Raw genomic sequence first — 16,811 nt, 5'->3', positions numbered from 1 at the left:
TCCTTCTCAGAGAGGGGATGAGACGCGTGGCAACGGTGACCTATTGTGAGTGAGTGTGCACTGGAGTGAGGCAGTGAACACCCCACTGCTCCTCCAGAGAAATTAGTCCTCCTTCCGTCTCAGCAATGACTGATTGTATGTCCTCTACCCACCACCTCTGGGAGGAGTTAAAACATCCCCACCCCCTGCAGCACATCAACACAATGACTGGAGAGAGTGTTGTAATGGATGAGGGTGACAGGGAATGATACTAAGGAGCGTGTGGACTGAGAGAGTGCTCAGGTGATATAAGGACACAGAGGAAGGGGGAGGGAGAAGAGGGAAAGGGGGGAGGAAAGGGCAAGCGTAGGGCAGCTCACAGCACACAGCGAAATGGAATTAGTATGATGAGATTTCCGGCTATAGGGCTGTAGATCTCAGTGGGGACTGGTGGATTTTCAGGGACGCCTGGCTCATTGGCACAGAGTTTCATACTGCTGTAATGAAAGCCATCTGTCTATGAGAGCTACATCCCACAGAAACAGACACATGCACATCAGGCACACACACCACAATTACATCTTTTATGTAATTTTCCCATAGTTATAACTAAGCTATGTCTTACATATAGTATAAATATGCTATTATGTCTTACATACAGTATAAATATGCTAGTATGTCTTACATATAGTATAAATATGCTATTATGTCTTACATATAGTATAAATATGCTATTATGTCTTACATACAGTATACTGCATGCACACATCTCCCAGGAGGACTAGGCACTAGGCCATAACACATGACAGTCAGGGTGTTGGTTTCCAGTCCAACCTGGGCTTAGAGAACCAGATAGCATATGAGGCTGGAAATAAAGAAGCCCATTGTATGTACTAAAAGTGAGAACAGCAAAGTGCGAATAGGCTGTTATGCTGTAGGAGGGAGAATAGGATCAGTCCACAGACTCCTTACAATGTAAAGAGTAAAAATTATTAACAGCTCCCAAAGTTCACCCCTCTTTTCTTTCTTTCCTTTTTCTTTCTTTCCTCTTCCCTTCTTTTCCCCCTTCATCAGGCTGGAGAAGTCGAGTCAGGTGCGGACAGTGTCCAGCAGCAACCTGTTCTTCAAGGGGAGTCGTTTCCGCTACAGGTATAGCCAATTGTGACAGTGAATAGAGGGCACAGCAGAGAGCCCACAGCTGTGCTGTAGAGCTTGTCCCTCAGGAGGGGACCTTTACCTGAGCCTGACACCTCACACAGTAGGCTAGAGGACACAGAGGGGACAGTGTTTTAGTGTAGTGAGCCTGACACCTCACACAGTAGGCTAGAGGACACAGAGGGGACAGTGTTTTAGTGTAGTGAGCCTGACACCTCACACAGTAGGCTAGAGGACACAGAGGGGACAGTGTTTTAGTGTAGTGAGCCTGACACCTCACACAGTAGGCTAGAGGACACAGAGGGGACAGTGTTTTAGTGTAGTGAGCCTGACACCTCACACAGTAGGCTAGAGGACACAGAGGGGACAGTGTTTTAGTGTAGTGAGCCTGACACCTCACACAGTAGGCTAGAGGACACAGAGGGGACAGTGTTTTAGTGTAGTGAGCCTGACACCTCACACAGTAGGCTAGAGGACACAGAGGGGACAGTGTTTTAGTGTAGTGAGCCTGACACCTCACACAGTAGGCTAGAGGACACAGAGGGGACAGTGTTTTAGTGTAGTGAGCCTGACACCTCACACAGTAGGCTAGAGGACACAGAGGGGACAGTGTTTTAGTGTAGTGAGCCTGACACCTCACACAGTAGGCTAGAGGACACAGAGGGGACAGTGTTTTAGTGTAGTGAGCCTGACACCTCACACAGTAGGCTAGAGGACACAGAGGGGACAGTGTTTTAGTGTAGTGAGCCTGACACCTCACACAGTAGGCTAGAGGACACAGAGGGGACAGTGTTTTAGTGTAGTGAGCCTGACACCTCACACAGTAGGCTAGAGGACACAGAGGGGACAGTGTTTTAGTGTAGTGAGCCTGACACTTCACACAGTAGGCTAGAGGACACAGAGGGGACAGTGTTTTAGTTGCAAAGGGCAAGGTGCGGGAAAAATAACTGGGCATGTGAAACCTTTGAAAGGTTTTAGAGTTATTGTGTTTCACCTGTTTTATAGTTATTGTGTTTCACCGCAATAGGAACTAGAAATCTAAATGTTCAAATGGTTTCAAATGATTACAGGTGAGTCCAGAGTGTTATGATGAAAGGTTGAGTTGGTTATTTTTTTTGATATTGCAGTATTGTCTTGAGACAGTGATTGGGTTAGAGAGTTGGTTCACGAGGTTAATCTAATCTCAATTCCCATGTACTGTACTTATGCTTCTCACTGAACTGCTGTCAGTGTACTGTGTGGCACCAGGGAGTCTGGGGTCGTGTGTGTGTGTGTGTGTGTGTGTGTGCGTGCGTGCGTGTGTGTGTGTGTGTGTGTGTGTGTGTGTGTGTGTGTGTGTGTGCGCGTAAGTCTGAGCTCAATTATTGTGCTCTGTTGTAGTGGACGAGTAGCGAAAGAAGTGATGGAGCAGAGTGCCAAAATCAAACGAGAGCCTCCAGAAATACACAGGTAATATCAATGCTATCCACTAGATGTCAATGGGGGCAGTGTATCATCTCAGATTACAAATATGGGATGTGTGTGTGTGTGTGTGTGTGCATGTGTGCCTCCGTATGTGTGTCTGTGTATGTGTGGACATGTGCATGTTGTGTGTCTCCACAGGGCTGGCCTGGTTCCCAGTAGAAGCTGTCCGTCCATAACTCATGGCCCGCGCCTCACCAGTGTTCCACGCACCCGCCGGAGAGCCGTCCACATATCCATCATGGAGGGTAAGAGTTTGACCTGACCCTTGACACACTCGTCCCCTCAGTCAACCCTGACACTCAATAACAATCCCCTCAAGAATGTGGACAGGAGGGACACAGCTCTGTCAGTTTTCTGTAGCTATATGAACATGTACACTAGACTGGAGAGTTGTGGGAATGTGTCGCAACTCGTTAGTTTGGATCTGTGGTTTTGAAAGTCATTTGTGGATAATTCAATGGAGCAATAACAGAGGGGAGGGTGTTAAATCCAAAGAGTTTTAAATGGATCAGGTTCTTGCTCCTATTTGGGAGCCTGTTATCCCCCTCCCCAGAACACACACGCATATACACACACTGTAACCTGAGCTTGACCATGTCCCGGCTTGTGGGAGTGGAGGGCTAAGTCGCATGTGTGTGTGTCACTCAGGCTGCTCTATTTCAGTGCCAGCTCTCAGCGCTGGGTGTGTGTGTGAGAGTGAGGGGTACAGTGCCAGTACAAAGGCAGTTGGTGCAGCCATCAGTCAGTCCACCTGCCCTGGGGCCTGGGCTCTGAGCCTGCAGGTGGGCCTGCTCCTCCTCTCACACACAGTGATCTGACCTGCCTTTGTCCCTGAGGCTAACCTTGCAGGCTGACACTGCAGCATGGGCTTGGGTGAACAGGAGCAGCATGACTGAAGGTCACTGGTACCTGTCCTTGTCACAGCTGAGTCCCTGCCTGCCTCCCAGTATGTACACCTGGCCATACGCAGGTCTGGCTCTAGGCTGCTGCAATGAGTGAGAGGGTCTGGTGCTGCATGTCTCAGAGAGCTATGAGAAGTGCTCACCCATCACCCCCTGCCTGTGCTGACTGGCTGTCTTACAGTAGTATTAATACCCCTGCTGAAAATAGCCAGGACCTTTCTCTCCATGTATGTCACTGCCCTGGGTGGGGCCTGAACAGGGCCAGCGCTGGCCGTCTGAACACTGCTAGAGCAGGACAGTGGCTCTCGCTAGCCCTCATACTGCCAGTCAAGACAGCAGCCATCGGTCTAACACACATAGCGAGACCACCAGGGCTCTGGGACAGGGACCACCAGGACTGTACAAAGACACACATGCTTTGAGCTCTAGAAGACGCCACCATGGTAAAGTGTCTGATCCGCATCACCACCCGGGTGAACGTCCACCTGCGGATGATCAACCACTGCTACCGAGATGTGAAGGTGCGCGTGCTGAGCCTGGGACCCCGGATGCTGGGAAAGGCCCTGGGCGTCCTGCCCCTCTACCCTGCCCTGACTGGGCAGGAGCCTGACAGCCTCTCCCCTCTGCCTCCCCCCATCCTGCCTGGCACCCCTCCGCCTGACGGCCAGCCCGACAGCCGGCCCCAGTCCAGAACCCCAACAGGTAACCTCATCAGCACCATCCTGGAGTGTGTGTTACACAGTTACCAGCTATCTCTGTGTTAAATCACTCCCACCACATCAATGAGGACCGAATGGAAATGGCACCATGCATTTAATGCTGTTGATGTCTGATCCTCTAAATCATATGGTCCTTGGTGGTCCTTTGTGAATGGAGATTCTTTTGATCTATTTTTCTTTGAGATGTCGGTTCATTTATCCTTTTGTTGGTTTAGAGGAAGTCTTGAGTTTATGGGTCTCATTATTCTGGTTGTGATGGTTGAGGTACAAACTAATGAGCTGATCCTGGTTTGTTGTTGATTTGTGAAGTTATGATTTGATTTTGATTTCAATATATTTTGAATTATATCTTGGCCTTTCAAGGATTTTGATGTCCTTTGCAAAATATATTGTGCAGTCAATTGTTTGTAGGTTGCATTTGGCAATCTGCCCTGCAACCAAGCATATCCTATGATGTACTGAAGGAGATTACCAATGAGTAAAGATGGCCTCTCACTGCCACCCACTTCAGAGGCATCCTGCTTTTGCTTTGACAGAATCTCAGCAGTCAGCATGGTTTAACAGAGCTGGCTTAATCTCGATTTTGTAAGGATTTCTTTTGCCTATGGATGAAAAGCACACATATGAGCATTGACATACGCCTCATCTTCAGGAGATATGTTAATCCCTCTGCCTCTATGAAGGTGTAACATTGCGGTGGCTGTCTGAGGAATGGAACAGTCAGTGCAAGCTCAACTCTTTCTCACCCGCAGTGACGTCTATCCTTCAGCTCTTATAAAGAGAATATATAGATACTTTTGTTTGCATATCCTTTAGGTTTATTCAAACATGCTGCTTTTGCTTTTTACAGGGTAAGCATGTGATCACCGATGAGCTAGCAACCTTTAATGCATCCTAAAGCTCCCTATAGGCTACCCCAGAGACCAATACTGAGTCAATAGTTATTTAGGAAATCATGACAGTTGAAAATGAGAGCAAAGGGAATTCAATTGACATGGGACATTACTTGAAATATTTATATTTATTACTATCTTGTGGATTATGATATTCTCCCTGTTATTGCATAGGCCTGTTTACTTCACATTTTGTGGTAATTATAACTCCCTGTTAGTAGGTTGAAATGAGCAATACTTAGTGGGTGTTATTATCATCCTGTACTTTGACTTGAAGGCCCATCAAGAGTCCATATACAGTACATAGGCCTATATTAGCTTCTGACTGAAAGATAAAACGCACACCCACCGTGACCTTCAAGGTTTAGACCTGGGAGGGCTCAGAGTGCTGTGGGACTAATGAAGGAGCTGCTAAATAGAATGGAGCATGTGTTTGTTGATCTATCTATATGTCATTGGACATTGCCCACTCATCAAACCTTCATCTAGATCAATGATCCAGTCCAGACTCATGTTCATATGATCCACCGTTAAAGCAAACAGATTGCATTATGTTACTGTATAAACACACTGATATACTCTCACAGGATTGAAGCTATCTCTTATTAGACATTAGCACTGCAGTGTTGTGTGTACTGGAAACCCCCTCTCACTCTGGGGATCTATGATCAGGTTTCCCTTCTCAGACTGGTCTGCCTGGAACCTGAGTGTCTCCTGCCTGTTACAGACCTCTTTACACCCCGTTTATGAACTCCTCTATACCTGCTGTACCAGTGTGAACACTAGATAGTCTCTAGATACATCTCATGTCAGTGATCTGTAGTGTATGCATAGTGTGTGGACAGCTGGCGTCTGTAGCCAACTGTACTGGTATGTTTTTATTTCTCCTGAGAGTGTTTCTGTTTCTCTCTCCCTCCCTCTGTTCCCTCACCCTCCTTGCCCCACCCCCCTGCCCTGACAGGTCTGGAGTCGTTGCGTGACAGTGCCCACTCTACGCCTGTGCGCTCTGTGTCCCATGGGGACTCCTTCATGCCGCGCTCCCGCAGCCTGGCCACGAACGCCAGCGAGGGCTCAGCGGTGATCTCTGACGAGGCCTACAGCCCCTCTGACAGCGTGCTGCCCACCCCCGTGGCAGAGCACAGCCTGGAGTTGGCCGTGGCACGCCAGGTCAACGGAGCCCCATGCAGCATCGAGGAGGAGAAGGAGTCGGAGGCGGGCACCCCCTCTGTGGGGGAGGCAGGCGACTTGACAGACAGTAGAGCGGCGGTAGAGGGTGCAGGGGGGGCCTCGTCGCTCAGCGAAGTGGAACAGGTGAATAAGTTTGTTTTAAGTGTCCTCCGTTTGCTCCTTGTGACCATTGGACTCCTCTTTGTCTTGCTCCTCCTCCTCATCGTCCTCACCGAATCCGACCTTGACGTTGCATTTTTACGTGATATCCGCCAGACCCCCGAATTTGAGCAGTTCCATTACGAATACTTTTGTCCCCTCAGGCGGTGGTTTGCCTGCAAGCTCCGCTGGGCGGGCAGTTTGCTCATTAACAAATGAGAGAGAGAGAGTGAGGCCATAGAGTGCGTAAGCCCATTCGGGGGTTTGAGAAGACGATTAAGGCTCCGGAGAGATGGAGGGCAACCCCGTACCAACCATGAACCCAGCTTCTCTCATGATACTCCTTCTGACATACACCTCGGACCACTCCTGGAATCACTGTGCCAGGAGTTTCTCTCTCTCTCCCTCCATTTTGAGTTACTCCCCCTTTTTTCCCCTTTACGTTAGTTTCTTTTTTACAAAGCCAGAAGACATTTTTGCATTTTTTTTAATTTCAGGTCATTTCAGGTATTTTATTTTTTCAAAAAATATAAACAAAAAAATATTAAACTGAAATCAAAGAACTGAAGTATTTTAGAACGTAACTTTTTAGGAAGTAGACATTTTGTTGCAACGAATGAAAGTTGCCTTCATTTACTATTTATTTTTTGGAACATAAAACATTTGCATATGGGAGGAATGTGATGCAAGGATATCAGGAAAGCCACCAAGTCATTGAAATGGTTCAGAACGGAGTGAGCTAGATACAGTTTTGAAAACATCCATCCCAATCAATACATCTGTAATGATTTTCATTGGATGGCCATCGATCAGAACACCTTATGTGAGGGAAATTAGAGCAATGTGCATTGTGTCTGTCTGTCAAACTGCAAGTGATTGAAATTGAGTAAGTCAGGATGATTACCAAATGCCTTTTATGAAGAAAAAAGTAGATGACATGAAGACCGTTTTGAATTTGGCGGATTGTTTTAAAGTTATAATTTAGTGGAAATGCAACTACTGTATGTGTTTAAAGTAGAAACTGTGAAGTTTTATAAAGGATACAGTTAAATAAACCAGTAACCATGGTGGTTTGTGACCCCATTGTGTCAGTAGCTTTTAGAAGTGTTGATGATCAACCTCATGAAAACACTCACTAGCACCAATGGAACCAGTCTAGGTAGATGTGCAATAATCTTATGGTTAAATACTTCAGTACTTTTGAATGAGTGCATTTGTTTTGTCATATTTCTTAATTTAGTTGTGTCTACATTTCTTTATTATGTTAAGATCTGATGAAATTTAAGGATTTCTTTGTATAAAGAATTTATGGTTTATTTTAGTTACATATCAACCTTGCTCTTAAGTTTGTGTATATCACACTATAATTAATTGTTAGCATAAGAATTACAATGATGTACTTTTTGTACAAAGTAGTTTGTTTCCTAATATATTGACAGTTTTTCCATGTATATTTTAACAGAACTGAAATGTTATTTTGTTATTGAAGATTAAATTATACATTTTTTTAGCGCTGTGTTTCAAGTGAGGTCTAGCATTTATGGACATATTGGAAGGGGGGGTTTAACTCAGAAACAGATATTTTATCCAGATCCACTGACTCCCCACAGATCACACCTCTCTCACTCCACCAGCAATGAAGCATCAGTCACTGTATGCACCCTTTTTAGAAGTCAATACAACTATTTCCAATGCCCACTATGGGCCAGGAAGGCACAACAGATGGTGGAGGAACAATACATATTTTAGAAAGTAGACTGGACTACAATACCAACAGAAAAAGCATAGTCAGTCCAAAGACATGCCTGGAAACATCACAACAAAAGCAGATAGTCAATAGTTTTCCACAGTTTGAGAGGTGACTGTGCAGACTCTTCTGCCTCATAGCTCAAAGGAGCAATAATTCTGCTGTCATGGCTGCTGGATTCTGGGTAAAATCTGTTTTTGTGTTTCTGTCTACCTCCTCTACTGTACCTGGTGCAGGTGTGAGTGCATTTGTGTGTCTGTATGTAGGAATGTAACAAACTTCAAGATGATAATGTGAAGTGTTGACTGAGAAAAATATGGTCTTATTTTTGAAAAGGGAGAATAAAAGAGAGTGATAAGTAAGAGAGATTGGAAAGAAAGAGATTGAGTGAGACAGAGGTACAAGGGACGTCAGAAGAGATGAGCAATGAGGAACTGGTGAGTGACCAGCCTCACATGAAAGTGGCCGGTACAAGTATAGTCAAAGGGGAATGCATATGTGAGCACTTGGTGCTTGTGATTCAATTGGCAGTATAGCCATGCCTGTTTTGGCCTGTTATTTCACACCATGACCTCCACACAGCTGCCCCATGCTCTGATCCCCCAGCAGTGCTGCTGCCTGCTCTGCCCTGGGGAACCCAGCCTGGGCCCATGTAACCAGAGCACTGTAGCCCCTGGCCCTAAGTGTAGTCTGTCTCCCAACAGCACCCTGCTAGTTGAGGTAGACCCAACAATGAAGACACTACAGCATACTGTAGTGCTATGGCTGGGTGTCTACTGTATTCATAACCATTTCAGTTCTTAACCCTCAATCAACCGGGTGGAGCCCAGACATCTGTGGTGATAAATATCCATGTTTATGGCACAGGGGTGGTAAAAGCAGCCCTTAGTAGCAAATCTGGTGCAGTAACCGTTATATACCGTATAAAGGCAGAAATTCCTGAGTCAAATATGCATGCTCTCTATGCTAGTATACCATGCATGCACTTCCAATGAACAACAGATACAAGGATGGAGGACAACTTGAAAGGTTGAATTTGTCTGTACCTGGACGGGGAGTGTAGATCCGATATGCAAGATAACGGTACTGTTTCATTGTTTTATGCATTCATATTTCCTATTTATTACTTGCCTAAAGCTAAATACTGTAAAGGTCAACAGGACAGTAGGCAGAGTATGTTAGTGTTACTTCTTAAAGGTCAGGGAACTGGAAGAGCAAAAAGGAAGGAAATGTCAATTGATGGTCTACATTCGTATGCATTAGCATTATGTAGCTTCAAATGTCTTTTCAAGCATGCACCAATTAAGGCAGTATCATTCAATGAGCAATAATCAGTCAAACTGTAAGAGCAAATGGACACAGAAATGTAAACAGAAGTCTTACACTGGACATTGTGCTGTTGGTTTTTGCAGTGTCAAAAATCTGTCTACTGTTGCTGTATCTACAAAACCAACAAGAACTCATGATACGCTCCTTTTCCTTTTTTATAAAAACAGTAATAATGTGAAGACAAATACAGTTATCAATGTTCTTAGTATTTACCACATTTTATAGTGTTTCTTTCATTGTTAGTGCTCTTGTTGGCCTTCAGAGTTTTGTTCAACAGTACTTCAATGTGACCGAAGCGTATTTCCCTGTGCCTGGAATCTTTAGTACCTAACAGCTCTGCATTTTAAAAAAGGGGCAAATGAGTGAATGGACATAGACATATATTCAGTGCATCCTCATAAAGTATGGACGACCCTTTCATTTCACAGACTCAAAGGGAAACACTGCTTGCTGTGTAGCTTTGACTTCTCATGCTGTAGATGTTGTGTTAGTATAGGGTGGTGGTTACTGATCCCATGTCATGTTTATGGTCAGCACTTATGGCAGCATGAGTCATCTGTGTGTATGGGGGAAAGTTCTGTAGTTGTCTCCACCTGTATCTGTCTGTACAGGTATGTTGCCTTTGAAAAACCTTGAAACTATACAGTACCTTTAGTCTGGTAATGTCATGTTTAAATTATTTTATTTGACTGATCTCTATTGGGAACTGGCTGTAGTACTTGTTTGTCTGGTAGGTGTTTCAGACTCTTGCTGGTAGTGTGTAAGACAGTATGGAATTGTTCTGATGTTATCTTTGGACATCTGCTATGGTTTACATGCAGTATGTTGGCAATCATTCTGCAGTTAAGTTCTATAGGACAAACTACATTAGTTATTGAACATCAGTTAAATTAGCAAAATTCATTTAAAAAGTCAATACACTGGCCATACCCATAAAGTCTGAACTGGAAACCACAGGCTAATACAGAACATTGACTGGCTATTATTCTGATAAAGGAGGTAAAATATATTCTACATATGATGGCTGTTTGCCAGAGACATGAAGAGTAAACAGTAGCCAAGCAAAAAGGACAGCCTGAAAAAATAATATGCTAGTTTGACTGCAAACAAGGTAAATGGCATTGAGTGTTCTTTTCCTGAAGGTCCCCTTTACTCTCACAGTAATACTACTTAACTAGTAGAGGGCAGACGGAGTAGCTGAGGGAGTTAATAAAATCTGTCATACTATTGTCACCTTGTAATATGCTCCCAAGCAAACAGACACTCACACAGCCATGCATATACATTTAAATAAGTGTATATGCATACCAGTGTCTGTCGGCATGTCTTATGTATTCTGCATCTTTCCATGTCAGGACTGAAGGTTGCTGTTTATTTACGTAATATATGAATATACAAATATATACAAATGTATGTGCCAAATCCAGTCCTTGTTCAGTCTCATCCATTCCGAACCCATGTTTGTACTGTAGGAACCTTCTGTACAACACAGTATAAAATATTGTTTCTCTCTGATAGTCCCTTGTAACTGGTGCCATTAAACTACTCAAACTTGAAATAAACATTGGATAAAAATGTAAAGTGGATTCTTGTGGTTTATGGCTCTTCACTGCACATTCCCATCAATGCAATTAAAATGTCAACATTTTTGTATAATCTTTCCATGAAAACAGTACCGGTATGTCTCCGATAGATTTTCTGAAAGTTAATACTATACTGACGTCTAAAGGAAACCTCTTCATATTGCATGTTTTTGGGGTAAATGGCAGTAAGTACAGTATTCGAAGTAGGTGTTCAAGACAACAACAAAAAAATCAACACAATCTCTGAAATGAGCTTTGTTCAGGTGAAAGCAGGTGAGCAATATCACATTTAGGAATCATATTTTCAGGAGCCTTTATTAAAAGTGGAAACCTTCACAGTTGAAAGGATAAAACTAAGAAATACTGTTAAAGAAACAAACTAACAATGATAAATATAGACAGACTGGAAGACAAAGATAACGCTGTACAAAAATACACATTGTGCAAAAACAGTTAAAATGTAACAAGTAAATCATTTACAGTAAATTGTAAACAAAATGAGTCAGTCTCAAATGCTGTACTGTTGCCTATGACTACGATTTTTTTGCTATTCCCTCTGTTGGACTCCAGGTATACACCTACAGTGCAGAAAAGTCTGGTTTGAGGAATGGCCTGTGGTGTGGGGAGGGCCATAAAGCTGGGTCTCCGTCCCACTGGGGCTGCTGCTGCTGGCCTTGAGCCCCGTCTTGCTGAGCTCCTTCCTGCTGAGCCCCTTCCTGCTGAGCCCCGGCCTTTAGATTCACCTCTGGAGTTAGACCCTGCCCACAACCCGTTGCTGTTGTAACCCCTACACCATGAGAGACAGGAGTACAGAGAAATTATTTCAAATGGGAAAATGTAGACTTAAATATAACCTCATAAGACTTTTCAAATCAAATGTATTTATAAAGGTCTACCTTTTACTCAGTATGACAATTGGATACTTTTTCCACCACTGGAAAGCAGCACTGCTACTCACTCCATTGTCAACACTAAACAAATCTGTAGGCATATATCAATATCTTTAATAATATCATATTCAGTGCTTTCGGGAAAGTATTCAGACCCAATTGACTTTTTTCACATTGTTACGTTACAGCTTTATTCTAAAATTGATTAAGTAAAAAACAAAATCCTCAGCAATCTACACACAATACCCCATAATGACAAAGCGAAAACAGGTTTAGACATTTTGGCAAATTTATTTTAAAAAACCCCAGAAATAACTTATTTACATAAGTATTCAGACCCTTTGCTATGAGACTCGAAATGGAGTTCAGGTGCATCCTGTTGCCATTGATTATCCTTGAGATGTTTCTACAACTTGATTGGAGTCCACCTGTGGTACATTCAATTGATTGGACATGATTTGGAAAGGCACACACACCTGTCTATATAAGGTCCCACAGTTGACAGTGCATGTCAGAGCAAAAACCAAGCCATGAGGTCAAAGAGCTCAGAGACAGGATTGTGTGGAGGCACAGATCTGGGGAAGGGTACCAACAAATTTCTGCAGCATTGAAGGTCCTCAAGAACACAGTGGTCTTCATAATTCTTTAATGAAAGAAGTTTGGAACCCTCGAGACTCTTCCTAGATCTGGCCACCCAGCCAAACTGAGCAATCAGGGGAGAAGGGCCTTGGTCAGGGAGGTGACCAAGAACCCGATGGTCACTGTGACAGAGCTCTAGAGTTCATCTGTGGAGATGGGAGAACCTTCCAGAAGGACAACCATCTCTGCAGCACTCCGCCAAGCAGGCCTTTATGGTAGAGTGGCCAGGCGGAAGTCACTCCTCTGTAAAAAAGGAACATGACAGCCCGCTTGGAGTTTGCCAAAAGGCACCTAAAGACTCTCAGACCATGAGAAACAAGATTCTCTGCTCTGATGAAACCAAGATTGAACTCTTTGGCCTGAATGCCAGGCGTCACATTTGGAAGAAACCTGGCACCATCACTACGGTGAAGCATGGTGGTGGCAGCATCATGCTGTGGGGATGTTTTTCATGGTCAGGGACGGGGAAACTAGTCAGGGTCGAGGCAAAGATGAACAGAGAAAAGTACTGCAAGATCCTTGATGAAGAGCGCTCTGGACCTCAGCCTGGGGCGAAAGTTCACCTTCCAACAGGACAACAACCCTATGCACACAGTTAAGACAATGCAGGAGTGGCTTTGGAACAAGTCTGTGAATGTCCTTGAGTGGCCCAGCTAGAGCCCGGACTTGAACCTGATCGAACATCTCTGGAGAAACCTGAAAATAGCTGTGCAGCAATGCTCCCCAGTGTTAGCAGTTGTTACTCTTCAATAACAGACTCCAAAGCAAATCAGGGGGAGAAAAATTGGTTTATTCAAAGAGGACAAATCATAGATGTTATGCTGAGAGGTAGATGTTCATTCTCCCCTGTCCTCAGTGATTCTCTCCACAGAACAAAGAGACAGGGTGTAGTTTTATACCCTCAACCCTAGCCTGTGGTTGACCAATTACAATTCCTGGCAATAAAATTGGGCCAATGGCCAAATAACAAGTATTCTGTTTCAGGCTCAATGCCTAGACAAATTCCTCCCATGTCTCTGACCCATTGATCATTAATTCCCTATTACAGATTAAACACTTTCCATTGATCGTTAATTCTCTCTTGACCTTTAGTCCTCTGCATTGTGTGTTTATCTTAAATATTCTTACACCATCCAACCTGACAGAGCTTGAGAGGATCTGCAGAGAAGAATGGGAGAAACTCCACAAATACAGGTGTGCCATGCTTGTAGTGTCATACCCAAGAAGAATCGAGGCTGTAATTGCTGCCAAAGGTGCATTATGCCTTGAATCTATTCTATCGTGCCCAGAAACCTGCTCCTTTTACTCTCTGTTCCGAACGTACTAGACGACCAGTTCTATTAGCCTTTAGCCGTACCTTTATCCTCCACTGTTCCTCTGGTGATGTAGAGGTTAATCCAGGACCTGCAGTGCCTAGCTCCACTCCTATTCCCCAGGTGCTCTCATTTGTTGACGTCTGTAACCGTAAAAGCCTTGGTTTTATGCATGTTAACATTTGAAGCCTCCTCCCTAAGTTTGTTTTATTCACTGCTTTAGCACACTCTGCCAACCCGGATGTCTTAGCCGTATCTGAATCCTGGCTTAGGAAGACCACCAAAAACCCTGACATTTCCATCCTTAACTATAACATTTTCTACCAAGATAGAACTGCCAAAGGGGGCAGAGTTGCAATCTACTGCAGAGATAGCCTGCAGAGTTCTGTCTTACTAGCCAGGTCTGTACCCAAACAATTCGAGCTTCTACTTTAAAAAATCCACCTTTCCAGAAACAAGTCTCTCACCGTTGCCGCTTGCTACAGACCACCCTCTGCCCCCAGCTGTGCCCTGGACACCATACGTGAATTGATTGCCCCCCCATCTATCTTCAAAGCGCGTGCTGCTAGGTGACCTAAACTGGGATATGCTTACACCCCGGCCATCCTACAATCTAAGCTTGATGCCCTCAATCTCACACAAATTATCAATGAACCTACCAGGTACAACCCCAAATCCATAAACACGGGCACCCTCATAGATATCATCCTAACCAATTTGCCCTGCAAATACACCTCTGCTGTTTTCAACCAAGACCTCAGCGATCACTGCCTCATTGCCTGCATCTGTAATGGGTCTGCGGTCAAATGACGACCCCTCATTACTGTCAAACTCTCCCTAAAACACTTCAGCGAGCAGGCCTTTCTAATCGACCTGGCTGGGGTATCCTGGAATGATACTGACCTCATCCAATCAGTAGAGGATGCCTGGTTATTCTTTAAAAGTGCCTTCCTCACCATCTTAAATAAGCATGCTCCATTCAAAAAATGTAGAACCAGGAACAGATATAGCCCTTGGTTCACTCCAGACCTGACTGCCCTTGACCAGCACAAAACCATCCTGTGGCGTACTGCATTAGCATCGAATAGCCCCCGTGAAATGCAACTCTTCAGGGAAGTGAGGAACCAATATACACCGGCAGTTAGGAAAGCTAAGGCTAGCTTTTTCAAACAGAAATTTGCATCCTGTAGCACAAACTCCAAAAGGTTCTGGGACACTAAAGTCCATGGAGAATAAGAGCACCTCCTCCCAGCTGCCCACTGCACTGGGGCTAGGAAACACTGTCACCACCAATAAATCCACTATAATTGAGAATTTCAATAAGGATTTTTTTCTACGGCTGGCCATGCTTTCCACCTGGCTACCCCTACTAGAGGTAAACCGATTATGATTTTTCAACGCCGATACCAATTATTGGTAGACAAAAAAAAAGCCGATACCGATTAACCGGCCGATTTATTTATTTGTAATAATGACAATTACAACATTTTTGGACACCGATTATGGCCGATTACATTGCACTCCACGAGGAGACTGCGTGGCAGGCTGACTACCTGTTATGCGAGTGCAGCAAGAAGCCAAGGTAAGGTGCTAGCTAGCATTAAACGTATCTTATAAAAGACAATCAATCTTATCATAATCACTAGTTAACTACACATGGTTGATGACATTACTAGTTTATCTAGCTTGTCCTGCGTTGCATGTAATCGATGTGGTGCCTGTTAATATATCATTAAATCATAGCCTAGTTCGCCAAATGGGTGATTTATCAAGCGCATTCACGAAAAAAGCACTGTCGTTGCACCAATGTGTACCTAACCATAAACATCAACGCCTTTCTTAAAATCAATACACAAGTATATATTTTTAAACCTGCATATTTAGTTAATATTGCCTGCTTACATGAATTTCTTTTAACTAGGGAAATTGTGTCACTTCTCTTGCGTTCTGTGCAACAGAGTCAGGGTATATGCAGCAGTTTGGGCCTGGCTCGTTGCGAACTGTGTGAAGACCATTTCTTCCTAACAAAGACAGCCAACTTCGCCAAACGGGGGATGATTTAACAAAAGCGCATTTGCAAAAAAATCACAACCGTACGGAACGGTTACATACAGTGAGGGAAAAAAGTATTTGATCCCCTGCTGATTTTGTACGTTTGCCCACTGACAAATAAATGATCAGTCTATAATTTTAATGGTAGGTTTATTTTAACAGTGAGAGACAGAATAACAACAAAAGAATCCAGAAACACGCATGTCAAAAATGTTATAAATTGATTTGCATTTTAATGAGGGAAATAAGTATTTGACCCCATCTCAATCAGAAAGATTTCTGGCTCCCAGGTGTCTTTTATACAGGTAACGAGCTGAGATTAGGAGCACACACACGCTCCTAATCTCAGCTTGTTACCTGTATAAAAGACACCTGTCCACAGAAGCAATCAATCAATCAGATTCCAAACTCTCCACCATGGCCAAGACCAAAGAACTCTCCAAGGATGTCAGGGACAAGATTGTAGACCTACACAAGGCTGGAATGGGCTACAAGACCATCGCCAAGCAGCTTGGTGAGAAGGTGACAACAGTTGGTGCGATTATTCGCAAATGGAAGAAACACAAAATAACTGTCAATCTCCCTCAGCCTGGGGCTCCATGCAAGATCTCACCTCGTGGAGTTGCAATGATCATGAGAACGGTGAGGAATCAGCCCAGAACTACACGGGAGGATCTTGTCAATGATCTCAAGGCAGCTGGGACCATAGTCACCAAGAAAACAATTAGTAACACACTACGCCGTGAAGGACTGAAATCCTGCAGCGCCCGTAAGGTCCCCCTGCTCAGGAAAGCACATATACATGCTCGTCTGAAGTTTG

The 16,811-nt window shown here is 44.1% G+C and overlaps 1 protein-coding gene across 5 annotated transcripts in view; it reads left to right on the top strand.

Annotated features, from left to right (window-relative positions):
• The window catches only part of LOC106573489 (FERM domain-containing protein 5), a 123,227-nt gene extending 112,132 nt beyond the window's left edge, over positions 1-11,095 (top strand). For all 5 annotated transcript variants that reach the window (XM_014148577.3, XM_014148576.3, XM_014148575.3 and 2 more), the window contains 4 exons: positions 1,054-1,128; positions 2,515-2,583; positions 2,737-2,843; positions 6,074-11,095. In XM_014148577.3, coding sequence (XP_014004052.1) covers positions 1,054-1,128; positions 2,515-2,583; positions 2,737-2,843; positions 6,074-6,657 — 835 coding nt within the window. In that variant the 3' untranslated portion in view covers positions 6,658-11,095. The remainder of the gene's footprint in view (positions 1-1,053; positions 1,129-2,514; positions 2,584-2,736; positions 2,844-6,073) is intronic.
• The last annotated feature ends 5,716 nt before the right edge of the window (positions 11,096-16,811 follow it).

The sequence above is a fragment of the Salmo salar genome, chromosome 16, assembly GCF_965601325.2.
Source record: "Salmo salar chromosome 16, fSalSal1, whole genome shotgun sequence".
Lineage (NCBI taxonomy): Eukaryota > Metazoa > Chordata > Actinopteri > Salmoniformes > Salmonidae > Salmo > Salmo salar.
Note: the sequence above shows the minus strand (reverse complement) of the source record. Positions and strands in the feature narration are given on the sequence as shown.